This window comes from Molossus molossus, unplaced genomic scaffold (assembly GCF_014108415.1).
Source record: "Molossus molossus isolate mMolMol1 unplaced genomic scaffold, mMolMol1.p scaffold_m16_p_18, whole genome shotgun sequence".
Lineage (NCBI taxonomy): Eukaryota > Metazoa > Chordata > Mammalia > Chiroptera > Molossidae > Molossus > Molossus molossus.
Genome location: NW_023425353.1, coordinates 52847362 through 52875240, shown reverse-complemented (window position 1 = coordinate 52875240; position 27879 = coordinate 52847362). Strand labels below are relative to the sequence as shown.

The 27879-nt window shown below is 41.8% G+C and overlaps 1 protein-coding gene and 1 pseudogene across 1 annotated transcript in view; both read left to right on the top strand.

Annotated features, from left to right (window-relative positions):
* Positions 1-7549: 7549 nt before the first annotated feature.
* Positions 7550-7832, top strand: LOC118633418 (annotated as a pseudogene).
* Positions 7833-26308: 18476 nt separating this feature from the next.
* Positions 26309-27879, top strand: part of DYNC1LI1 (dynein cytoplasmic 1 light intermediate chain 1) — a 36353-nt gene continuing 34782 nt past the window's right edge. The window contains exons 1-2 of the mRNA XM_036266806.1: positions 26309-26560; positions 26763-26836. Coding sequence (XP_036122699.1) covers positions 26415-26560; positions 26763-26836 — 220 coding nt within the window. The 5' untranslated portion in view covers positions 26309-26414. The remainder of the gene's footprint in view (positions 26561-26762; positions 26837-27879) is intronic.

Genomic DNA, 27879 nt, shown 5'->3' with positions numbered 1-27879 from the left:
GTATATTAGATAGTATCATCATTTCAATGTTCTATTTCGAAATTTGATTATTCTGTTGTGGTTATTTAAGAGAATGTCCTTGTTCTTGGGAACTACACAATAAAGTATTTAGGGGTAAAGTTGCATAATGTCAGCAATTTACTCTCAAATGATTTATCAAAACTACTACTACTAATAGTAATAATAATTATTGATGTATATTCCATATGTATGGAAAGAAAGAGAGAAAGTAAGTCAAAATGTTAATAGGTGGTGAACATGGATGTAAGTGTATGGGAGTCCCTGTACTATTTCAATTTTTCTGCAAGTTAAATCATTTCAAAATAAAAATGAAAAGACTTTTTCTAAGAGGCATCTTGTTGGAGTAATAGAAATGTTCTATAACTGGGTTGTGGTGATGGTTGCACAACTCAGTCAATTTATTACAAATCACTGAATTATATACTCAAAGTGGGTGAAATTTTTGGTATATAAATTACACCTTAATAAAGTTATCTTTGGCCCTGGCCGGTATGGCTCAGCAGTAGAGCATCAGCCTGCGGTCCAGAGAGACCCGGGTTCAGTTCCTGCTAAAGGCATGTACCTCAGTTGCAGTTGGTCCCCGGTCCTGGTTGGGTCGTGCAGGTGGCAACCACTCGATGTGTCCCTTTCACGTCGATGTTTCTCTCTCTCTCTCTTTCTCCCCACTCTATCTGAATAAAAAATGGAAAAATGTCCTCAGGTGAGGATTAAAATAAATAAATAAAGTTATCTTTGTATTTTTTTTAATCCTCACCTGAGGTTATACCTCCATTGATTTTCAGGAGGGAGAGAGGGAGGGAGAGAGGGAGGGAGGGAGAAAGAGAGAAACATTGATGTGAGAGAGACACATCAATAGATTGCCTCCCACATGACTTCCAACCAGGGCCAAGGATAGAATCACAACCAAGGTACATGGCCTTTACTGGACACTCTTTGGTCCATGGGCAGGTGCTCTAACCGCTGAGCCAAACTAGCCAGGGCTGAAGTTATCTTTTAAAGATAATTGTCTCTTCCTCCCACCAACCACTAATTCTGGAGCTTCTCGCTAGGATTAGCCTCACAGACTGGCCCTTCTTGTCACCTGTCCCATCGAAGACTAAAATGACCTCTGATCATTAGTGGCAGACCCATAGATGGACCTTCTCAGAATAGTGCTTAGCCTCAACCCTTCTCAGACACATCCAAGGAAGCCTGTGTCCCTGCTGTTGGACCCCAATCTCTTCCCAAGTGGCCCACCCACATCCACTCAGACACCTTCCAGCTTATCTTCTAAACTGCATACATCTCATTTTAGCACTCTCCTGTTTCAAAACTTCAATAGCTTTGTAGTCCTACCTGTAAGGGCTCATTTGCAGAAAACTGACTTAAGGCTCTTTCAAGCAAAAAGGGATTTTTAATGTAGGGGAATAGGTGCTTATAAAACTGTGGGAAAGTCTAGGAGGAGTGCTGGCCCCTGGAATGACTCTCAGAACATGATAGAACTGGTCACCAAGGAGCTGTCATCTCCACCACAAAGTGGGGAAGCAGGGAGCTGCCACTTCTACTGTGGGTCCCATGACACACTACTTTAAATGCAATCCAGGGAGAAGGACGTGACCACTGCTGCACTTGTCGGTTCCAGAGTAATGCTACGCCTCCTGGACCTGCAGTGACAGAGAGAAACAAAACAACAACACGCTACACCCTCTTAGAACATTGGACTTCTGGGTACCAAAGCCTCTCCTAGACCATGCTCCCTGCCAGACACCACAGAAAGAGTTCAAGTACAGCCTTGCCTCATCTCTACCTTCCATATCAGATCACACATGGCATGTGTCTGTCAACACGCAGAGCTGAAAGCAAACAAAGCCAGACAATTAGGCATTAACAATGAACACTTAACCTCTTTACAAGTTAATACTGAGGAGTCATAAAAAATTAGAGGTTGGAGGACCACCTGGGAGAGATGAAATGAGAGAAAAGGACTCCCAGAATCCAGTCAAATTATGTCTTCCCTTTCTTTTCCTGTTGTGCTGAATTTCTTCAGTATCAACTGAGTACGTGTGGTCTCTGGAGGAAAAACAAACTGAAATGCCTCTCGCTTCTGTTCAGACTTCTTCATCAAAGTTTCCTCCCAACTAATTAGCCTATCTTTGTTTCCTAAATATAAAACATTTAATATACTAATTAGTGTTAAATAGCTTTAAGGTAAAAACCTAAGGTAATTCAACTTGAATTAGGAAGTCTTTGAAATGCGTATCAGGCTGGTGATCACATCATCAGAGCTAGTGAACCTTTGGGCACCATTTCTGATTTCCCCAAGTCATATTCAGCCTTACTCTATTTATTTCCTTTCTTTCTTAACAACTCTCTGCTCTACACCTCCCGCTGCCCAATTTTTACCTAAGTTAGAAATTGTAGCCCAGCCAGTGTTCAATTTCTGGTCCGGGCACATGCCCAGGTTGTGGGCTAAATCCCCAGTGAGGGGCATGCAGGAGGCAGCCAATCGACGTTCTCTCTCATGGATGTTTCTATCTCTCTCTCCCTCTCCCTTCCTCTCTTTCTAAAATCAATAAAGAAAAAAAAAAAAAAGAAATTATAACAATTGCAATTTAGGAATTTTGCCTAAAGGAAGAGGAAATGACTGCACTCAAGATACAGACCTTTTTACACTGTTTAAATGAGCCAGTCCTATAAGTAAGGAGAAATAAATCTGGGGATATAAGTTAATGAATTAAACCATGCATGCTGTTGCTACAACTGTACCCAAGCATCTTGAGAGACAAAGCCAGAAATTTCGCCTCCAGAAATCAGGTTGTTGCTGTCACCATAGGAAAGCAGGCCAGCAGAAGGGTGTTCTCAGGCACAAAACAACTGGTTTTGCTTGTGGTGGCTTCTTAGACAACATGTGGGTGTTAGCTGTAGCCATCCAAACAGCAGAAACCCAAAGAAGAAAAAGTTGGGTAGTTCTACCTCTTGCTTATCAGCAGGCAGTCTAGTTTTTTTTGAAGTAATTTGGAAAGTTCAAGCAAACAGAATAGGCCCTTTAAATGATTCGCAGGCGCTGCGGCCTAATGAGGAAGTGTGGGAAAGCCGGAGGCTTAGGAATGGGGCACGTGGACCCAAAGAGAATGCTTTTGTGTATGTAGAAGAAAATGGACTCGAACCCATAAGAACTGTGAAGTGTTTTCATTTTCTGCCATTTGAGAAGGATTTGTGACAAGGTGTCTCATGAATTTAATAATAGGCAACAGTCTATGAAAGACACCTTAATGTCTCAGGGTGTGGCAGCTAATGAGAAAAAGGCCTTCTCTCTGAGACTCCAAAGCATTACCTCATTTGCCCAAGGGTGGCTCAAATGTACACATCAAAGCAGAGAAGCTGTCTGAACATGGGGAACACACCCACAAACACTGCTGTTTGTTAACTTGGGACCTGTGAAAACAGCCACGTCCTCACTTTGACTATGGAAAAGTTGAAAACGGCAGGTTCTTGCTTCTACTCTTAATTCCACCCTTGAAATTCAGGATACATGGCACTGTGTATTGAGGTGTTTTATTAAATGTGCCAGGCATTCTGTTAGGTCATCATTCACACATAGTCACAAAAATTTCCTGGATAATTCAGCGAGGCAGGTATTATCCCCACCCACTTTTTTACAAATGAGGAAACAGCCTCAGTGAGGTGAAATGACTTGCCCAAGACCACCCAGTGGGTGCAGAGCAAAGATTAGAAAACAACTCTTTCTGATCCCAAAGCTCATTCTCTTGGTTGCAAGGAAATGCCCAGAAAAACTGAAGTGTTTGCTACCCTTCAGAGTGGCAGAAAGATGTCCCCTCACCTCCCTTGCTACTAAATGTGGTCTCCAAATCAGCAGCACTAGCATCTCCTAGAAGCATCTTGGATGTGCAGAAACTCAGACCCCACCCCAGACCTACAAGCCAGAATCCGCCCTCTGAGGCTGGAGAAAAACTGATCACCTTCACATTCTGCCACAGGATGATTGGAAGTGCCAATCATCCTGTGGCAGAATGCAACTCTGAAAAACTGTTTCTGTGCCCTTTGTCAAATCTTTGACTTTTAAAGGGTGTTCCTTCTACTTAAAAGGGGATGTCATTTCTAACTGGCCCCTCACCAGAACAGAAGTCTCCATCAGTCCAGGCGGGGGAAAAAGTAAGGGAAGTATTTTATTTAGACAGGTTTCGCTGGCAAGCCTAGCCAGCTGCATTTACTGGCCCCTGGTAGTAGAAGGTAAGGCTAAATATTAAGACCTAAGAAGATTAACAGAGATTGTAGGAGGAGGATTTTCATTGGGTTAAAGGTCATTTACTCCCAAATCTCTTCATTTCAAGTGAGCCTCAAACAGTCCTTGGGGAGGGGCCTCATGATGGAAGTAACAGTGTCTGCAATATACATCATACCTGGAGTCCAAGTCTCCATTCAACAAGCAAGGAAAGTACCAGCTGCCCTCACAAAAGTGTGTTGCCTTTCCCAGTGTGGTTTTCATTGACTCAGTTTGACCCAATGGGCTGTGTTCCCTCTGGTTTATGTTTGCTCCTAGGCACTCCACCAAACCTCATGGTTGTTCCAGAAGAGCTATTTTATCTTATGTGTAGACAGCTGATGGGGAAGGAGGTGCCCTTTCAGGCTCCCCAGCATCAGAAGAACAAAACCTCCCTTCTGGCTGGGGAGCCAGTCCACTGATCACTCCATCTTCTGTGTCATGATGTAATTCAATTTCTAAAAACAACCCAAATCTGGAATCTGATGGCCTGGCCAAGTCTGGCCCATTTGTGCTTCTCTCAGAGGCTCCTCAAGGGCTTGCTTACATGTGTCAGGAGAAGGGGTAAATAATTGCCAAAAATTGCAAGTGACTTAACCTCTTTGAAACTCAGTTTCCTTATCTGAAAAAATAACAAAGAGGGTGTGGGAGGAGACCATCTCCAGGGTTCCTGAAAGTTCAAGGACTCTGATCCTGTGTGTTGGCACACCTGTCCTGTAATTCCACAGCCAACGAGAGTGTCACAGATTGCCACCAGGGAGTGGCTGTAATAGGCAGCCCCTTAACTCTGTCCTCCTTTTGGCCTCCTTCCCTTTTGACCCTGTAATTCTACACCTGAGAGTACATTTCGACAAAATACCCAGAGGTCAAGTGGTTAACACAAAGGTGTTCAGCACAAATTCACAGAAGAATTGCCAAGTGGTTTATGGCACATCCAGGTGATGGAATATGACTGAGATGACAGAAACATTTGTAAAAATGTTTTTGCATTTATCTTCAGACAGAGTGGGAGGGAGAGAGGGGGGAAGAGAAAGAGAGAGAGAAACATCGATATGAGAGAGACACATTGACTGGCTGCCATCCACACGACCCCAACCGGGGCCGAGGATGAACTGCAACCGAGGTACATGCCCTTAGCGGGAACCGAACCCGGGACTCTCTGGTCCACAGGCCAACGCTCTAACTGCTGAGCCAAACTGGCCAGGGCACAAACTTTTTTTTTCTTAATTGAATTTATTGGGGTGACACTGATTAATAAGATTATATAGGTTTCAAGTATGCAATTCTACAATACATCATCTAGAAAAACAAACTTAACTGAGAGAATGATTTACAGAAGACTGAGACATTTCCTGGCCATGAACATCTGCAACCACCCCCCCCTCAAGCCAATGAACTCACTGCTTGGACTCTGGCTGGGCTTCCCCCTCTCCACTCCTTGCCCATGAATACAGCCCCCCACATCCACACATACCCTCAGACTCCCTGGTAGCTTATTACAGTATGTGTTTCCCCAATTGCAATTCCTCTGCTGTTCTCAAGTCAACTAAATTTCTGGTCATTTGAGTGTGCCTGTTTACTTTCTTTATTTAGGTTGATACCATGGTGTGCTACATGAAAAACAGGATACAAAACCATATACATAGAAAGAGCCTAACTGGTCCCAATATGGGATTATATTATTTAAAAATCTGAATTTTGTTTATATATTTATAAATTTGTCTATTTTGTTTATATTTATAAAAGATCAGAAAATGGAATTACAGGTGATTTCCCCCTTTTTTGCTTTTTCCTATATTTTCTGAGTTTTCTACAATTACCAGAAGTATGTATTATTTTAATAAACAAAAAGAAAACAAAAGTGCTCTTTCTTCTTGGAAGAAGAATTAAAACAGTACATGTGTGGACCTTCTTATTTGTCAGCAAGAGTGCTAATGTGGGTACCCGGTACTATGCTAGACATCTTACAGTCACTGGATTTAGCTGGCATGGCCATCATAAGTAATCAACATTGTCCTGCATTGTCCGGATATAGATGATGGCGTCTGAGCCCTGTTCTTCCCTGTTTCTTGCAAATGCTGTCATCTCAGTTTTCTGCTGAGCGTCAGTGGTGTCATCTTCTGCCCAGACTTGTGCTGACTCTACAGGGAGAGGGTGACCTCATTTACTCTGAGTACAGTTGGAGAAGGGGGATGGAAATTACAAATGGTGGAAGCTTCTATTCTAACTTGCTTTTGCTCCACAGCCAGTAGCTACAGCTGGGTTTTCTGCTACCTTACTTAAAGGCAAACAGACCTTGCGAGGCAAAAGTGATCTTTCAAACAAAACCCAGACTATATTTTAAATGAGGAATACATAGCTTGTTTATGAATCTGACTTTGATTCTTGTAACAGATGCTGTCAGTGCCCCACCCATTTGTCCTTTGCTTACCTGGAGGACTTCCCACACCTCTCTGTTTGAGGACATTCTCTGACCTTGGAGAGTGGAGTTGTTCAGTCCCCTTTAGGGCAGGCCAGAAGTGTCACTTAATGTCCCAGTTGCAACCTTCAATGGTTGAGGGGTAGGAACTGGTGTATCAATACCCCAACTCACTCCCCAGTGGGATAGCTTGGAGGCATGTTCCAGTAGACTCTTGGAGAGTCCTCATGGGATGAAGCCCTAATTGCCCACAACAAAAACTTGCTCATGAACATCTGCTTTACTGGCTCTCCACCCCCCCCTTTTCCCTTACCCACTCCCTCACTGTGGTCCTGTATAAACTACTGGCACCCAAGTCCTTGCCACAGGGTCCACTCTGCTTTTGGGGGAATTCAAATGAAGAGAACTTCACTCCTTGTGAACCTGACAATGTTCTCGGGCCATTTGGAACAAAAGAGATCCCCTTTATCCCCACCCTGAACTGAGGTGGTATTAGGTACATTAAGTTCATCTACTGCATAGGCCACAAAACACGAAGGTACCTTAAATTCCAGTGGTTTGAAACTCGCTACGCTGGATATGTTTAACACCAGCTAAATCCCCTGATGCCAGTAAGCAGTGAATCGTTTCCTGTTACTACAAGAACTCATTTTGGACACTGGCTGTAAGAGAAGAGATGGAACACACTTCATCTCCCTAAAGCTACGAAGACATTTCCCCCCAGGTGAGCATGAACTTTTAAATTATTGAACCCTAAAAATAACATTCTCGTTCCTGAATGGGTTATAACAATTGAAATGGTGGGGGCTGGGCTGGCAACACAGAGCTAGCTACCTGATTGGTTCTCAATGGCAGAGGTGGAGGAGACACTGAAGTGACTTCAGAGCCAGAAGGGAGTGCAGGGAATCATCACGGTGAACACAGAAGGCGTTCCCATTAAGAGCACCATGGGCAACCCCACCACCACACAGTACACCAGCCTTATGTACAACTTCATCTTGAAGGCCCAGAGCATCGTGTGTGAAATTGACTCCCAGAATGACCTCACCTTCCTTCAAATTCACTCCAAAAAAATGAAATTATGGTTGCACCAGGTATTTCCTGATTGTGATTCAGAATCCAAATGAATAAGCCGCTCTCTTGGCTCCATGCGTCATTTTTTTTTTTCTTTTTTGTTTTTATCCTCACCCGAGGACATTTTTCCATTTTTTGTTCAGGTAGAGTGGGAGGGAGAGAGAGGAACAGAGAGAGAGAGAGAAACATCGATGTGAAAGGAACACATCGAGTGGCTGCCACCCGCACGACCGACCAGGGCCGGGGACAAACTACAACCGAGGTATGTAGCCCTTAGCGGGAACCAAACCTGGGTCTCTCTGGACCGCAGGCTGATGCTCTAACCGCTGAACCAAACCGGCCAGGGTCATGTGTCATTCTTTAATTTAATGCCCTCTAAGAATAACTGTGTTAATCATGTCAACCAACCAGCAGGTAGAAATCACCTTAGAGCCCATGCAGACCAATCCAGTGACCAAAATGGACTGCAATTCCACCCCATCCCACAAAGTCATCCCTCTGCTGGCCAGTTGCCCTGAGTTCCTAGGAGGACCCTCTTTCCTCAAGTCCAGGTTCTGGAGCAAGAGCTTGTGAGAAGCCTACGCCCTGCTTCCTTCTGACCTTCAGTTCACTTTTTTGCCCTTGGAAAAGGCTGTATTTCTTTAACTAAAAATAACGGAAACTTGAAAAAAGAAATAACTGAAATGGTGGGTTATTTTCATCCACCTCCAGAGCAGCTGCTCAGGAACTCTGAATGCTAGAGGGAATTATGCAATTACTTGGTGCTGTCTTCGAGTTGGCAAAGCAAATCACTGTTCTGTGATGGGCTTTCAAGGTAAATAATAGGACATTTGAGGATCTATGCAGGGAGGGAAGAAAAGGGATGGAGACTGGGAAAGAGGAAGAAAGGACTAGATATCTGGATTATGTGCTGGGCCTGTCTACCGTGCAGCTCACCTTCGTGAGCCTCCTGCCTTTTCCGCTGGCACCATGCTCAGGAAGGTCCCGATCCTCTCTGCCTTGTTCTCCCTGTCTGTGATTTCCCCCACACTACCCCTGGAATTGATCACTGACCTGGACTTGATCACTGACCTAGAGTTGAACACTGACCTAGAGAGTTTGCTGACCTAGAGTTGACCACTAACAGGTATTTGGAGTCAAGTACCCCCAACTTTGTAGAAGAAGCCACTGAGGCCAAAGATTACAATTCAGCTCACACAGAGTTTTTGAGTGAAGATTATTGCCTGTGTCACTGCTGTTTATCAAGACTCGAGTACCAAACCAGCCCAGCATCTCCACGGGGAGCCATGAGTCCTAAAGCCTTGTTTAAAATGAAGCACGTTCTCCATTAGCTGTGATCATCACTCTGCAACCCACCACTTCCTAAGATTCTGAGCTTCTGAATAAGCCTACCATTATAGTATAGGAGATTGCATAATTGTAGAAAATTAGTGAGAACATAGAATGTATCCAGTTGAGGAGAAAGTACAAAGTATAGGGAATAGTACACAGTCAGGGGAAAGGCAAATTTCTTAAGTATTTCCCATTTAATATGGGATCAATAAATGTTCATTTCAAATGGGAAAAAAAAGATCTGGATGGAGCTAGGGTTTTGTGAGACCTAAGAATATTTTCCAAACAACAGGAATGAATGGTAATATTTGCATTATGCTTTCTACCTGACAAAGCCCTTCTATATACTTAGTCTTACTCAATCCTCAATAGCCCTGTGAGTAGGTATTTAACCCACCCATTTATAGACAAGGAAACTTAGACTCAGAGAGGTTAAGTAATACGCTGCAGTAAACCCTGTCAATACAGGTGACTGTCAGTTGCCACTTGACATCACTCTTAGAATCAAGAGGACAGTTAGGGAACAAAAATGGGGAAATTAAATATAGATCATGATGGCTATGTATGTAAAGAAAATTATGAGAGCAGTGTTCTTTGTGGAAGAGAAGAATATTTCTAAATGTTGAATTAAGTGCCCAGTCTGTCTATGTCAAAAGAAGAGAATGTTACATGCCATTTTGCAGTGGCCCATAGTATGAGTTAAAATAGGTATAGAGCAAAAAGGCTTGCTGAAAACGTATTCATTGAAAAAATGGGGCTTAGCCCTAGCTGGGTAGTTCAGTTGGTCAGAGCATTGTCCCAAGGTTATGGGTTCAATCCCTGGTCAGAGCACATACAAGAATCAACGAATGAATGCATAACTAAGTGGAACAACAAATGGATGTTTCTCTCTCTTTCTCTCTCTCTTCTTTCTCTTCCTCTCTTTTTCAAATTAATAAATAAAAAGAACGGGGCTTAAATTTCAACAGAGGTTCCTTTGGATCATGACTAAAAGAAATGTTATGCTATGGAATGCAGTTATAGCTGAAGAAAATTATATCCCACTCACTTCATTCATTTACCTGCCTAGTCCCTAGAGGCATTTGATCTGTGAGCACTGAAAGAGATAATGTATGAAAAATACCTTTTATGGTATGAAGAATATCTAGTTTGGTGCCTAGCATGTACCTGATTCCAAAACTGTTTCCTTTCACTTAATTTATTCATCTTGATCCCAGAAAAGGATGTTAGTATGTATTTTGAACTTTACTCTGAAGTCCAACCGTTCAATATGACCAACAAAATGGGACACATCTAACAAAGTGAGGAGAACAGAGGGGAAAGCAGAGCAGGAAGGGAGTGACTTCAATGGGAGAGAAGAAAGACTGGAATTCTTCAGTCTAAAAATAAAGCCTGCCCTGGCCAGTTTGGCTCAGCAGTTGGAGTGTCCACCTGCAGACAAAAGGGTCGCCATTTCAATTCTGGTCAAGGGCACATACCTCGATTGCAGTTTGGTCCCTGGCCCTGGTCAGGGTTGTGTGGGAGGCAGCCAATAGATGTGTCTTTCTTGCATCAATGTTTTTCTCTCTCTCTCCCTCCCACTCTGTCTGAAGATAAATGGAAAAATATCCTCAGGTGAGGAATTAAAAAAATAAAAATAAAAATAAATAAAGACTGAGAGGAGACACAATAAAAATAATCAGATCTTGTCCAGCCATGTGGCTCAGTGGTTGAGTGTCGATCCATGCACCAAGAGGTTGCCTGTTCAATTTCTGGTCAGGGCACATGCTTGGGTTTCAGACTCGATCCCCAGCAAGAGGGTTGTGCAGGAGGCAGCCAATCGATGTTGTGTTTCTCTCTCATCGATGTTTCTATCACTCTTTCCCTCTCCCTTCCTCTCTCTAACATCAGTAAAAACATTTTTTAAAAAAACTAGATCTTGGACAGAAGGTGTGAAAGGCAAAATTTTTATTCAGTATATATTGCTCCCTTTCCTTGCCCCACCTCCATGAGAAAACAGCACTTCCCATCACACAGATATTGGGCTTGGCCATGTGAACTGTTTTGGCCAATGGAATGTGAACAGAACCGACAGCATGTCAGTTCTGCACCCAGGCCTCTGGAAGTTTCTGAACTCCACCAGGAAAAGAACATGGCCCAATAGCCACTAGCCCTCAGCCTGGATCACAGAATAAGCCCTATGGGGCAGACTCAGAGTCTAGAACCAATTCCAGCTCACGTGTAGACCCGCAGCAATAAATACATGTTTACTATTGTATGCCACCAAGTTCTGGAAGTGCCTTTTTATTCAGCATTATTGCAGCAAAAGCTGACCACTATGGAAGGTGCAGATGATGAACTTTTCTGATTCCCCAACTGCCAGGGCCAGGCATCTAGACATTGTTCTACGTAAAACTTCAAAAGATAAAACATTTCTATTTGGCACCTCTTCTTTAAACCCTGTGTTTTTACTCTAAATGTCCCTTCCTCCAATGCCCTGACTGTTTGGTTTCATTCATACACTCTGGGCAGATTTTTTCCATCTCATTATTCCCTCAAAATGAGCTATCCTTAGGACCAATCCTTCAGGGCTTTGCTTTCTCTCTAATGTGAATTATGGCTAATAATAAATAGCGCTTTCTATGTAGCAGACACTGTTCTAAGTGCGTAACAAAGTTTACCTCAATCTTCACAGCCCTACTATGATGTATGTACTACTATTAATATCTCCTTTTTATAGATGAAGAACTGAGGCACACAGAAGTTAAGTAATGGCCCCAAATCACAGTTAATAAGTAGAGTCCTGGGGATTCAACCCAGGTAGTTTGACCCTAGGCTCCAAACTCTTCCCCATTGTCTTCTCCTTGATAGCAAAGGGTTAAAAGGATAAACTAACCTATTCCAACATTAATTTGTTATATAATATAAGTTTATTATTTCCTCAGATAATGTAAGGCCATAATTCATTATACGTGAAGAGGGCCCTGAGGAAATGAATCTAATGATGGAATTTTGCCCTTAAAACAAGCCACCGAGGAAATAATTTGAGGATGACATTTTTTCTCATGCCCCTGAGATCACAAATGCTCTAATTTCAAGGAAGGCCAAAGACTGAGCAAACTGAAAACTTGGAAAAAAAAATTTTTGGGAAAATAGTGAGTGAACCCCTTTTAACAGTGTGTATTCCACATGGGGAACATGCAAACTGGATGGCAATGAAAACCTAAATATTGCTTCGGGACTTTCTTATCCTTAAATATTTAAGAAACTTGGCTTAATTCCTGAGGCTTGTCAGCTCCAGTACTTGCCCAGGATTTCAGACTCAATTTCCTTTTGCTTGTTTGGATTCTGGTCCCAGTGGTTACAAGGCAGCTTCAGTTCTATTGTCCCCAAGTCACATCTGGATACAAAACTCCACCTCCTCGGTGTTTCCTGCAATACCAGTAAGATTACGTATAGGACTGTTTTCTATTTTTACTAAAGATCTAAGACACAGAGGAGGGGGTCACATCACAGATTATGCAGCCATCTGCCATCTCATGAGGCTCCAACCCGTTCCTCAGGTCACACCTCTTTCAAAAACCCCTCCGTTCTCTACACACGGAGTTTGGGGTGGGCGGTCCCCCAGCTCTGGCTGCTCTCTCAAGAGGAACAGTCCTATAGAGCCACCTGTTTGTCTAGCTTTCAGCCACCCTTCCCCCTAGAATTCTGACAAATCCAAAGTTTTAAATTTTGTTATAGTAAGAAATATTACGGACAATGATAAGCTGAGATAACTGCACAAGAAAATCTACAGATTTTCTATAGATAAGTTATTGGGATAAATAAAATAGTTCAGCAAAATTGGTGGATTATAGGATTTATATATAAACATTAAAAGCATGCCAAAATGCCAGCAACCAACAATTATATAGCCTTAATTTATTATTATTATATTAACAAATAATAATAAATAACAAATGAATCAATATATATTTACAAAGATTCCATTTAGCCTACTTGCCAAAACTATAGGGTACCTAGTGAAAAGTCTAACAGAAATTGTCCAATAGAACAACCTAACTGTTCCTCTGAGAGAGTGGATTAAATAAACTGTGGTTTATTCATACAGTAGAATTCTATACAGCAATTAAAATGAATGATCCATGATCCACTTCTATATCTACATGGTTTAGTCTTGAAAATATTGAGTAAAAGTAGCAATTTGCAAAATGTACATGTAATATATAATTCATATAAACATTTAAACCATATAAAACTATTGTATGTGTGAACATACATCTATAAAGAATGAAATTCACCTATTTTTAAGATAAAAACGACCTCTAAGGAAGAAAAGATTGAAAAAGGATGAGACTAGAGTAGGCCTTCTTTATAAAATTCTAACAGGGAAAGACTTTCTATGGTAATATTACATTACTCCTATATAGCATTTTATTATAAATGTATATTAATGTATCAATAGATATATATTTATATTTTGTGTATTTATATATGAAATATTTTATAATTAGATATTGATATTGATACTTTATATGGGTTTAAAAAGGATTTCAATGATATAACATTGAAAAGCCTTTCATATTCTGTGTTTTTTTTTTATCCTCACCTGAGGACATTTTTCCATATTTTGTTCAGATAGAGTGAGAGGGAGAGAGAGAGAAATATCGACGTGAAAGGGACACATTGAGTGGTTGCTACCCGCACAGCCCAACCAGGGCCGGGGACAAACTGCAACCTAGGTACATGACCTTAGTGGGAACCGAACCTGGGTCTCTCTGGACAGCAGGCTGACGCTCTAACCGCTGAGCCAAACCAGCCAGCGCAAAAAGCCTTTCATATTCTTTAATAACTTCTTTTTTGCTCTAAACACATCTATTTGGAAATGTCCAAGACAAAAAAAAAAGTTTAGCCTTTAGCAGGTAGAGAGAATAACCAAATGTATTAAAATAAGAGATAACATTCCTTGGTTGAAATATAATGATGTGCAATATTAAATGTGCAGATTAGACGTACAATACTTTATCCTTATTTTGAGTTTTTTAGGTAATCATGAGACAGGACAAGTCATTTTACACGCCTGCCTCTCAGTTTTCATATCTAGTGGCTCAACTATGAAGTTCCTTCCAACTCTAATGTTTTATGAGATCCGAGAACTCTAGGTATTTTGTGAGAATTTAGAACTCTGATCAGCTTGTCAGGAGTGGCCTGCTCCTGGCAAAAGTTAAAAGCAGTCTCCTTCTGTCAGGAGAGAATAAAGCAGGGAATGCTCAGAATACAGAGGACAATGTGGAAAGGAAATTGACACCTAGACTTGGCAGACCAATTAGGAACCAGCAGGAGCGGTACAGGAGGGATGCTGAGAATGTCAGTCCTGCAGATAAGCTGATTGTTCTGCTCTCTTGGATAACAGCAATGTTTAGAGAACAAATATATCTACTTTGTTAAGTACTGGGCTATTTTGAATTTGAGATATACATGTATATCTCATTACCTGTAGTAAAAATTTATGGTACAGTAATTTAAAATATAAACGTGCCCTGACCGGTTTGGCTCAGCTCATGGACCAATGAGTCCCGGGTTTGATTCTGGACATGGGCACGTACCTCGGTTGCGGTTTGACCGAGCCCTGGTCAGGGTTATGCAGGAGGTAATCAATTGATGTGTCTCTCTCACATCGATATTTCTCTCTCTCCCTTCCTCCCACTCTGTTTGATGATAAATGGAAAAATATCCTCGGGTGAGGATAAAAAAAAATATATGCTATAAATTCAATAGTTGCATATTTGAAATGACCAGTATATTATGGTTTTGTTTTTAAAGAAAGAGTTCTTGCCCTGGCCAGTTTGGTTGAGCGGTAACCATCCGCCTGCGGACCAGAGAGGCCCGGGTTCGGTTAGCGCCAAGGGCATGCACCTCAGTTGCAGTTTGTCCCCAGCAACTGTTGGGGTTGTGTGGGTGGCAGCCAGTTGACGTGTCTCTCTCATATTGATGTTTCTCTCTCTCTCTCTTCCTCCCTCTTTCCCTCCTGTTCTATCTGAAGATAAATGCAAAAATGTTTTCAGGTGAGGATAAAGAAAAAATAAAGAGTTCTTATTTTTTAAAGATATGTACTGAAATATTTATGGATGAAATGATACCATGTCTTGGACTTGCTTTAAGATAATCCAGAGATAGGAGCAGAGGGTGGAAATCAAACTAAAATAAGATTGGCCATGTGCTGTTAACTATTGAAGCTGACTGATGGGTATGTGGGTTTTATTATACTGTTTCTCTACTGTAATGTATGTTTGAAATTTTCCTCACTAAAAAGACAAAAATAATACTAGTAAAATAAAATGCTTCATGAGCTAATTTGTTTTCTCAGTTATAACTGCAGAAACTCTACCTCCTTTGACTTAGGCCCCACCACTTATCTGGGGCATCTCCCCAGTCTGTGCCTATAGCATTTGGTATGAATTGATTTGCTTGCCATTCAATAATAAACTTTTAAATCAATGTTGAAGTTGATTTCATAATGACAGAATTCTAAGAAGTTTTCAAAGAAAATGGGAATTTTCATCTTTTTCAGGAAGGGAAACTATCACAGACTCCCATATTGGATAGACCAGTAAATCATTTCTTAGAACTTAGATTTGTTAAGCACCTAAGTCAGATGCTGTTTGAGTATACTATTTATTTAACAAAAATTGATGTAATTAGAAATACATAATATTATCTCCCTCTTAGAGATGAGGAAACTTGACCTGGCCAAAGTCACATTGCTAATATGCCTGGGGCCAGGATTCCAGTCCACAGGTGGATAAATCCAAAGCCTGTGTTCTTGCTATTGCATTATCTTGGTTTATAGCCCAGCAGTACGAAAACCCACCTGGAAGCTTTTATTTATTTATTTTAATTTGAAAATTTTTAAATGTTTTTATTGTTTTTTTAGAGAGAGATGAAGGGAGAGAGAGAGAGAGAAATACGACGTGAGAGAGAAACATCAACTGGCTGCCTCCTGCATGCCCCCTACCTGGGATGGAGCCCAAAACCCAGGCATGTGCCCTGACCAGGAATTGAATCAGGACCTCTCAGTCCATGGGAGGATGTTCAATCTACTAAGTCACACCAGCTGGGCCACCTAGAAGCTTTTAGAGGTGCAGACTCTCAAGCCCCACCCCCAGCTCTACTAAATTAAAATCAGCACTTTAACGAAATTCCCATGGAATTCATATGCGCATTTAAACCATTTACACATTGAGAAACCCTGCTCAAAACACCTTCTAAATTTATCTCAAATAACAATAGACATTCCTGCTAACATTTATAGGGTCCTTACAATATGTCAGACTTTGTTTATTCCTCACAACTCTAGTAGAGTTGAACACAACCAGGCTCCAGAATTTAAATAACTCCAAGGTCACAAAGTTAGTAAGTGGCACAGTCTAGATTTGAACTAAAATTGGTCTGATTCTGGAGCCTAGACCCATTATCCCATGTACCTCACCCCAAACATTGAATCCAAACATTTTATTTAATCTAAATGATGCAAATTAGCTGTCTACATCACTCAATTTATCATTAACATTGTTTAATCTAATACTTAGGTTTGATAGTGTTGACAGAGTCTCAAATGTCAGGCTTAATATAATAGTGCTGCTATTTAAAACAAATTTTAAAACCATGAGATCATATAGTCAATACACTTCTTAGACCAGAGCCAGTATATCCAAATAAAAATGTAGCAGGGTGAAAATTCTAATAGGTTTTCTGGCTATTCCTCTTTACCAAAGGGTGAACTGAAATATAAGATGAGCTTGACTCCTCAAAACAATCCTGGGATTTCCTGAGGAAGGATCAGAAAGGATGCTCTGCTTCTCAATTTTACTTTTACATTATGAGGCAACTCTAACTTTGTTTCCTAGTAGTAAAACGTTTAAGATCATTAGAATCTGCTTAAACACTTTCAAGTAAACAACTCTTTTATTTTATATGGTGTAAAAATAACTGATTCATTTTGCTTATAAGAAAGTTCCCACTGGGACTCTTTTGTACTCTTTTCTATGTGGGGGAAGAAAACCTACGTAATGTTTTTGTTGGTGCAGAATATAGTAGTTCATAATTCTAGGCTTACTTTTAGTAAAAGCAATAAGAAACCATAATTAACTCTAGACTAAAAGTAGGCTAAATTGTTATAAATATGAAATCACCTGCAGCTACAAAAAAAAGCACATTTCTGAAAATACCAGGGAATTTCATTTTTCCATTTTGCCTTATATAGAGCTGCCAAAGCACCTTATAAATTGGAATGACTTTTATAACCAAGTGTTGGCATATCTCAATCTATAAAATCAGTTATTAGATATCTTTTCCTTTAGGAAGTAAAGAGGGGTACAGACTGTAACACTAGAAATCTAAGAAGTAAGCTGCATTCAAATCACATTTTTTTTAAAAAGGTAATGGACTTGAACTTCAGAGTATTTGATTACAAGGAAATGAGATCCTCCAAAAATATATGTAATAAATACCCAGCTAAAAATACATTAATCAGCGAACCTTTTTCTTTCTTCTTTTCATTGGTAAAGAACAGATTAAAACAATGATGACACCAAGCATTCTAAAAATCCTATCTATTCTGTACTTAAGAATGTGTACGTAGATAATTCAAACACTTCAATAAGAATAATTATTCTTCTAGCCTATAAGATAGTCTCTTTGTTTTCCCTGTGCATTTAGTTGATTGTCTACTCAAGCTACTATGAATGTGAATTGATTTATAGGTTGTTACCCTTTCAATCATCACATATTTTCCAGGAATGAATTACTTATAGTGTGGTGAGAAGTTCAGTCTGAAATGAAAAGACAATTCTAATTATTACCTTATCTGGGAATTTAAAAAAATATTCGGCGGGGGTGGTGGTGGTTATTTTTCAATGATGCATATTTAAGCAAATACATTTTTTTCTTTGTAAAATTTAACCCTGAAGTATGCTTGCACACACACACACACAAACACACACACATTTGCATACACAGGCATTGATTTTTTTAAGAAGGAGGGGGGGTGAATTTAATTTTCAACCTACAAAGAGATTTTTTGTAGTGTTTACTCTGAAGAAGGAAAAAAACACCACCAAGAAAATCTATTGCTATCCTCTTCTGTCACATATTTCACTATTCCTTTTTTTGGTCTAAGATATGAAGTTCTGTAAGGGCTGACTTGATAAAAATCCTAGGTGAGGAATAGGAGGTTAGATCTATAATTAAAGGGACTGGTGACTGAAAGTCAATTAGATACCCATCATCTCATTCATTCTTTTTAAAAATTTATTTTTCAATTAGCGTTTACATTCAATATTATTTTGTATTAATTTCAGGTGTGCAGCATAGTGTCATTTCTTCATTCTAAGGAGGTACTTAGAATAAGATAAATATGACTAAAAGGTAAGCAAAAATAAGCAACATTGGGAGTTTGTTTTCCCTCTAATTGGATCCCTGGATCTCATGCTGGGAAGGCTTGTAAGCAAAGACTCTGCCAATTCTAACATTACAGTTTTGTCTCAAATGTCAGGGATGTTACCAAAAAAATTTCACATATTGTGTAGGGGAGAGAACTATTTAATCTCTGAAGTTCTTTCCAACACTGTTTTATTATTTGAGTTGCTCATGGTGTCAAACTTTAAGGGCCCACTAAATCTTTTTGTTTACTTTCTTTTCTTTTGGTTTTGGCTGTTCAGTTGGCATTTATATCAACTGTGATTGCCAGCATTTGGCACAGTGGGTGAAGTAAGTCTTATCTGAAAATCTGCCGGAGGCAGCCTGTGAGAGCTGGTGCAGCAGGAAGCAGCTCGAGAGGTGGCTGCCTTGTTCCAATTCTCAAACACAGAGGGAAGCATCCCCAACGGAAAAAGGAAGTGGTCTGTACCCTCTATCCCAGGCCTACAGAGGTTTCCCTCCCAAACCAGTTTTCTGCAGAACTCTTGTGCCTGCCAAATGATCACTTTTCTTGAAATAAAGAAATACCCAACTGTGGCCTTCAGGAAGCTGATAAGTAAGCAGGGGATGCTGGTCTACCAAAAGAGACAAGAGATGTGTAACTCCCAGCAGATAAACAACTATAAAGAGGAGCTGTCTCTCTTCTGGCTAGAGTTCCATTCCTCATTTCCAGGCCTTGAGGCTCATCTATTCAGAAACAAAACTGAAAAAGAGCTCTGGGATACACCCCTAGGCATTCCAGTAGGATCTAAGTACTTCCTTATAACAGCAGGGTACTATTATTTATTATTATTATTTTTAATTCTCACCTGGGGATATGTTAATCAATTTTTAGAGAGACAGGAAGGGAAAGAGAGGGGGAGAGAGAAACATTGATCAATTGCCTCCTGTATGCACATGAACAGGGACTGAACCCAAAACCCAGGTATGTGCCCTGATTGGGAATTGAACCCACAACCTTTTTGGTGTACCAGATGATGCTCCAACCAACTGAGTCATTATTGATTAACCTAAGGAAGCCTAAGGCCTCCAATTACAAGTAAATCTGTATTCACACAACCTATTAAAGTAGTAAGAGCATGTCATATTTTAGAAGGATTTATATTTAAAAAATTGTTAAAATATTATAAATGAGAGGTCTTGCTTTCAGGTGTTGAAGTACAGAATTTTTTTGTACTCACTTCTTTTAAAACACAAACTCCTCTGTCTGGGCAGCTCAGTTGGTTAGAACATTGTCCCGACAATATGTGGGTTTGATCCCAGGTCAGGGTACATAAAAAAATCAACCAAGGAATGCATAAATAAGTGGAAAAGCAAATGGGTGTTTTCCCTCTCTCTCCCTTTCTCTGTCTCTAAAAACAATCAATCAATAAAAATTAGAAAACACACACACATTCATCATCATTATCATAATGAAATTTTAGAACCCTGGTGGCAAGGATTATATTTGTTCATTCATTCATACCTTCAGTAAAACATTACTGAATGTTTGCTATGTTCCAGGCACAAAGTGCTTAGAGCATATTGGTGAAACCCTCACAGAGCTTAAGTTCTAATAAACAAGCAAATTCTATACTACGATAGAAGGCAATAATAAGTAAATTTTGTAATATGTTAGTAGGCAATAAATGTTGTGGAAAACAAAAAGGCAAGCAAGATCTGGAATTCCGGGGATGGAGGTTCAAGTTGCAGTGTTAAATGGGGTGGTCAGGGTAGACTTCATCAAGAAGCTGAGAACTGAGCAAAACACTGCAAGAGGAGAGAGTGAGGTAAGTGGCCATCTGGGGAAAGATACTGGCTTGGGCAGCTCCTGATCTCTTTCAAGGCACAGGGAACAGCTAAAACAAAGACACACAGTATGTTTAAGGAACAAGAGCAGAGCCAATGTGGCTGGATGAGAGAAATCGAGGGAGAAAGTGGAGCAGAAAAGTTCAGAGAGGCAATGATCTAGATCCTGTACAGCCTTATGGGTCATTGTAAGTACTTTAGCTTTTACTCTGATTAAAACGTTTTGTAGGTTTTGGGTAAAGGAGTTACATGATCTGGCTTATAGTTTTTAAAGATTCCTCTAGCTGCCACGTTGAAGAGCCTTTCACAGTAATACAGGCAAGAGATGATAGCTCAGACCAAGGTGGTATCAGTGGATGAATGATAAGTTGGATTATGGGTATATTTGGAAGGTACAGACTACAGGATTCCAGATGAAATCTATGTGGTTGTGAGGGAGATAGAGAAGTTGAGAAAGACTCAGGCAACAGAGTTGCTACCTAGTGGGAAAGTCAGTGGGCAGAGGAGCTTTTGTGGGGGAAGGTCAGAAGCATGTAAAGTTTGAGATGTGCTATTAGACATACAAGTAGAGATGTGGAATAAGCAGTTGGATGTATTAATCTGGAGTTCCAGATGCAGCTCTGGGCTAGAGAGATAAATGGGAATTTTAGCATGCAGATGGAATCTAAAGTAGTAAGACTAGATGAGATCACCAAGAGAAGAGGAACAAGGACTGAGCCCTGAAGTCCTTTAACTTTAATTGGTCAGGAAAATGAGGAAATAGTGAAGGAGACTGAGAAGGAGCAGCTAGTAAGGCAGGAAAAAAGCTCCTAAAGAACATGGTGACTTGAAAGCCATGTGAAGAATATCCAAAAGGGATGATCAACTGTATCTTGTGCTGCTGATAGGTCAAGAAAGACAAGGATGGAGAATTTACCATTGGATTTAGCAAAAAGGAGGTCACTGACATCAAGAATAAGGGCAATTTCTGTGGTGTCATAGGGATAAAAGTCTGATTGAAGTGGGTTATAAGGACAAGGGGGAAGAGGACTTGAAGGCAGCCAATAAAGACAACTATTTTAAAGAGTTTTGCTGTTGCCCGGCCGGTGTGGCTCAGTGGTTGAGCATCGAGCCATGCACCAAGAGGTTGCCAGTTTAATTCCCAGTCAGGGCATATGCCCAGGTTGTGGGCCAAATCTCCAGTGGAGGGCAAGCTGGAGACAGCCAATGGATGTTCTCTCTCATGGATGTTTCTCTCTCTCTCTCCCTCTCCCTTCCTCTTTAAAAATCAATACTGTAAAGGAAGAAAAAATAGAGAGTTTTACTGTTAAAAGGAGGAAAGAAATGTAACCGTAGGTAGCATTAAGATACATTTCCTGCCCTGGCTGGTTTGGCTCAGCGGTTGGAGCGTCGGCCTGCGGTACAGAGAGACCTGGGTTTGGTTCCCGCTAAGGGCACATACCTCGGTTGCAGTTTGTCCCCGGCCCTGGTTGGTCGTGCGGGTGGCAGCCACTCAATGTGTCCCTTCACATCGATGTTTCTCTCTCTCTCCCTCCCGCTCTGTCTGAACAAAAAATGCAAAAATGTCCTCGGGTGAGGATAAAAAAAAAAAAAAAAAAGATACATTTCCTTTCTTTTTGGTACGTGCCCCTAGCGGGAACCGAACCCTGCTCTCTGGTCCACAGGCCAATGCTCCAACTGCTGAGTCAAACCGGCCAGGGTCCTTTCTTTTTTTTTTAAAGATAGGAGAATTAATGGCATGTTTGCATGCTAATGGAAATGGTCCACTGGAGATCAATAAACGATTATATAGAGAAGGAGGGGGAAGAATTGTTGGAGCACTGTCCTTGAGTTGAGGAGAGGAGATGGAATAGAGTGCAAAAGTGGAAAGATTGCTTTCAGTGTAAGAGCATGAATTATTCTTCTATGATAATTGGCAGGATAATTGGAATGGGGGTAAATGTATTAAGTGAAAATCTGTGGAAGTTCTAAAGGCCTCCAAGGAGAAGAAAAACAAAACCACAACAAAGGATTAGCAATCAGAATGGCTTTGGATTTTTCATTGGCAACACTAGAAGCTAGCAGACAAGGAGACAAGCACTTTAAAAAACTATAGGAAGAGTGGAATTCCTGCTGTTGAACTTGGGGGTCTGCTGGAATAGGACTTCTATAACAACAAATATGTCTGGAAGACTGTGGTCCAAGGCCATTTTTGCCAGCTTATACTTGAGATGAAACTGAATTCTATTTAGGTAAGAGATGTGCTTATGTGTACAAAGCAAAGAATAACACAATGACTTCTGGTGGCAAACCAAACAAAAACAGAGTAATTTGGGCAAAGGTAATTTGTGCTCATTGAAAACAGTGGCATGGTTTGAGCTAAATCTGAAGCAACCTTCTTGCTAAGGCCATTGGACACAGACTCCGTGTATTGCTGTACCTCTCAAGGATTTCAATTTATTGAAAAGTAAATATATAAATTGGATTTGTAAAAAAACAACAGAAAACCTATGGGAAGATAATTTACAACCTAAGAATTCTATACCCAGCCACACTATCTCTGTGTACAGATTAAACTTATTTCACAAGGTGTGCTGGATATTTTCCATTTGCCTCTCCAAATCTACTTTCCACCTTTCTCTATCCTTTGTGCTCAGGGAGGCACTCCTTCACTTGAGTTCTCTTGCCCTCTGGCTTCTGGTTAGGTTTGGCAAATGTAAGATACTGGCAGGAGAGCAGGGGGCAGAAAGAAAGATGGGGGCTGTGTTCCTTTACTGAAAGCCACAGATCTTGTTGGGCAACCCTTTTCTATAGCTGCAGTGCTCTCTGGATTCTAGTAAACAATCCTTCCTCTTTCCCCTTCAGGCCTAAATCTTCCTACTGTTGCTAGCCCCATTTCTTAATAGTGTTCGCACCTTTGTAAGTAGTTCCTTCATTAAGCTTCTATCTAGCCCCCCCCTAAGAATGCCATATTTTGCCCTGGCTGGTTTGGCTCAGCGGTTAGAGCATTGGCCTGCGGTTCAGAGAGACCCGGGTTCGGTTCCCACTAAGGGAACGTACCTCGGTTGCAGTTTGTCCCCGGCCCTGGTTGGGTCGTGTGGGTGGCAACCACTCGATGTGTCTCTTTCACGTCGATGCTTCTCTTGCTCTCTCTTTCTCTCCTACTCTATCTGAATAAAATGTGGAAAAATGTCCTCGGGTGAGAATTAAAAAAAAAAAAAAATTAAAAAAAAAAAGAATGCCACATTTTGCTTTGCTGGCCTTGTCTCCAAAAATGTAGCCATACGCCTTTTCTCATAAAACTATTGGTGGAAGTTCTCCACTAAAATAAGAAAGAAGAAAGAAGATGACATTGGAATGAGGCAAAGGGAATTCCCTGAACACCAGTGAAAGGAGATCCCAGGATGACACCTGGGTATTTGGTATAATACAGAACAACCAATTCAAATTGGTATAGGCAAGACAGTTCTTTTTTTTTTTTCCTCACCCGAGGACATTTTTCCTTTTTTTTGTTCAGATAGAGTGGGAGGGAGAGAGAGGAAGAGAGAGAGAGAGAGAAACATCGACGTGAAAGGGACACGGGTGGCTGCCACCCGCACGACCAACCAGGGCCGGGGACAAACAGCAACCGAGGTACGTGCCCATAGTGGGAACCAAACCTGGGTCTCTCTGGACCACAGGTTGATGCTCTAACCGCTGAGCCAAACCGGCCAGGGCTAGGCCAGAAAGTTCTTAAAGCTATCTTCAAGAAGATGAAATTGTGAGAATACCAAATGAGAATTTTTATACAACTGGAATAAAAATTTGAGACTGAGTTAGAGTTAAGGACACAGAAATCTAAGCAAATGAAAGCCAAGACAGTTGTTAACTTTAGTTGTAACAAGAAGCTGGGTAAGTAAGAAAAGTAATCATAATATAGGAAATAGCTCAATTGTAAACAGATCAATTGGTAACAAAAATTCCAAAGGACTGCTGAATTCTTGCCTTTTATAGACTTCCTTATAATATATAAGTTCTGTTTTTGTTATGTAGACATTGCCATAGAAGGTTATTTACCATAAAAGCACCTAAAGTTACCAGAACATTTATTCTAAGTGATTTTACCTAGGACATTTGATACAGTGGAAAGTTAAAAATCTCAGTTTATCCACTCCATCTCTGACCTGTGTGACTTGGGTAAATCACTTAATTTCTGATTCCTTACAAAGAATGAAGATTGCAAATCACACCATGTAGTGCCTGGCACACAGTAAGCACTCATAAATGACCACTCTTGTCAGCTATTTTAATGGAATAATGCTGGATAGGGATATTATAAAACCACAAGGAATACAACTTTGACCTCAATATAAGTGGGTAGTTGGGTATGTAGAAATCATGGGACATTAGCAACTTGACAATGTTATAAATTAACACTTCCCAGACTAAATAAATATGATATGGAACTGACAACTCTGTATATAAAAAATGCTCTGAGGAAAAAAGATGACTGAGGGAAAAAAGTACAGAGAGTGAATTGGTTCTGAGGGGCCAGGTGCAGTGCACAGTTCTTTTACAGCAGTGACTTAAACTCCCACATTCCTCTGGGAGTCCCCATCCTGCCTGTGACTATTGAAAGCCTGGGATCCCAAGACAGGGTTCTGGTTACTTTCCTAATCATGCAAACAAAAAAATGTAAAGTTTTAGCTGCAGGAGTTCATTAGGCACCTCAATCCCAGGGGTTGGTCAGATATTAATGGTTTGAAAGGTAAAGGAAAACATCAGTCATTGATAATAAATATGTATGGAGCAGTTAAAATTTGTCAGTCACTGTTCTAATCCATTTTACATGAATCATCCCATTTAATCTTCATAATGATTCTAGGTCCTTTTCTCCTCATCACACAGCTCAGCCAGGTTAAAGAAATTGTCAAAGGTTACAGAGCCAATAACTGAGCTAAGTCTGAACTCGGATTTGCCAGCTTCCAAAGCCTTTTAGCCTACCTGCAATGTCGATGTATACAAGCAGTCTTTAGCTGTGGATTTTCTCACTAGCCTAACAGCACTGATGAGGTCATATATTATCCAGTGATCTTCAAATAGGAGTGGACAGTTATAATGTACAAAGGCCAGACTATTTTAAGCAACCACTCTTACAAGGTGTACTAGGATAAAGCCTTAAAACCGACAACCCTTTCTGGACATGGGGCTCAGACACTCAGTTATTTAACCGGTAAAGTTCTGATAGAAAGGGGGTATTTTAGGTTACTTCTTTTCCAACTGTGTATCACCAGTACCGACTGTGTCTGTCATTGTGTTGAATAAACGTCTGTTGATTGGATGGATGGATGACTCACCTCACCTAGTGGGTCTTTTCGAACCTCATCCGGAGCTTCTTAGACAAAATCCTGACCATTAAATCAAGCCCCGTCAATACTCTTTTTTGTCATGCAGCTGCTTAGGAGCTGGGGGAACCTGCTCCTGATGGGGGAACAAAGGTTTGAGGTACACGTCGCCACCTGAGAATGCAAAGAAAGCCCAGAAATCCGGGACCACAGTAACTCTGCAGACACTGGCTACACAACGGCCTCTTTGGCAGCGGAACGGCCCATTTCCATCTAGGCGCCGGTGAAGCCCTGGTGTAGGCGAGGGACCGGCGCTCAGCCTGAAAGGTGGAACGGCAATGACAGTGCAGGAATTCCACGCCGGCTGCGGGGTTTGTGGACCCGACTGAAGAGTGGGAGGGAGCACAGTTCACCTGACACACCCCAATCAGCCCTGCAGCACCCCAGGGCGAAGCGGTTCAACAAGCTGAGCTCAGCGAAGACGGGATTGCAGCAGAACGGCCTTCCCAGCCGAAAGCGCACGCGCACGCGCTTCTCCGCGCCCGCCAGTCTGCAGCGCACGCGCAGTCCATGCTCGCACGCTCCCTCAGTCCCTGCCGGGCCCGGGGCTCCGCCCCCACAGACCACGCCCCGCTCCCGTGCGCCGAACGCTCCATATCCGGGTTCGCGCCGCCGCCGCCGCCGCCGCCGCCTCTGCCGCCTCTGCCGCCTCTGCCTCGCTCATTCAGCTTTGCCGGGAGCGGTGTGATTCCCGACCAAAATGGCGGCTGTGGGGCGAGTCAGCTCATTCAGCTCTTCTCCGCCAGGATTAGCCTCGACTTACACGGGCGGCTCCTTGGCCAACGAGCTAACATCGGGCAACGGCGGCGCTGCAGCAGGCGACGATGAGGACGGGCAGAACCTTTGGTAACGACCCCACCCCTCCCTGGGTCCCCGCTAGCACTCCCGGCCCGCGGACGCCTCGGGATCCGTGCCCACCGGAGCTCGGCGCCGCGCCCAGGCCACTGCGTTCTCGGCAGCCCCCGCCCAGGCGCGCCGAGGCCGTGTCCATCCCTCCCGCGCTGCGTTCCCGGCCCCCGGCCTCAGCGTGCGCCTTGCTCCCCGTTAGGTCCTGCATCCTCAGCGAGGTCTCCACCCGCTCGCGATCCAAGCTCCCCGCGGGGAAGAACGTACTGCTGCTGGGTAAGTGTCCCCCGCCTCGCTCCGCCCGGTCCCCACCCGGCCAGGGTCCGGTCCGCCTGCCGGCTCGCTTTGTGCGGACCGCGGACCCTGGCCCCGCCCCGCCGCGCGACCTGTCGCTGACAACTGGGGGAGGAGGACCCCCGGGACCCCCGCCCTGGGATCTGTTGGGACCCGCCCTTTCCAAAGTCCTTCTTCCTCCTCTGGGTGTGGGGAGGCCCTGAAAACCTCCCCTGCAAGGACAGAATTCGATAGCCCATCTGAGGGATTCTAGTGGCTTGGGGTTTACCTAGAAAATAAGGACGTTTTTTCTTTCATTACAAAAATCGGTAGCAGGAGGCTCTTTCTCAAGAGCTTCAGTGCAAATGGCATGCCATTAATATTTAATAGCTGACTCTTTGTATAATTGACAGAGAAGCTAGAAATGAGACCTGGTACTCGTGATACATGTTCTTATTAGATTCAGCTTTTTCGCGTACAATAGGCTCGTGTTGCAGCTGCCTTTTTTTTTCCTAACTGTCACTTATAATTCTGAAATTTATAAAGGGCAGTAGCACACCTTCACAGTTCAGTCCCTTGGGCCAGATGGATGTAATGAGGAGAATGGTCTAATGTCTCAATTCTCTTGGTTGTTTATTCTTTATTCTCTGGAAATTATGTATTTTGTTTCTTTACTGATTCTGGAGTGGGGTAGAAGAGCCAGGGACAACACTTCACAGGTTATTTTTGTAGGCTTAGCTCCTGAGTCATTTACATGAGATTTCTTCCCTATTTAAATGTGAGATATTGCAGTTTGGCTTCTAAGATGATGGTTAAATTTTAAAACTGGTATTGACATCTCAAGACTATTTTTGCTATGTTCATCTAAAAATAGGAAACAAATCAAACCTATTTGACGGGTCTGCTTTTAATAGTTATGTTTAGATAGAAACAAATTACTTATTTTTCATGAACTGCTGCCAAGCTAGAATGTGATTCTTGACTTTCTTTAAAGTTACATGGAGCTAGTTGAAAACTTAGTTTTTATCTTACTAGCTGGGTGATCT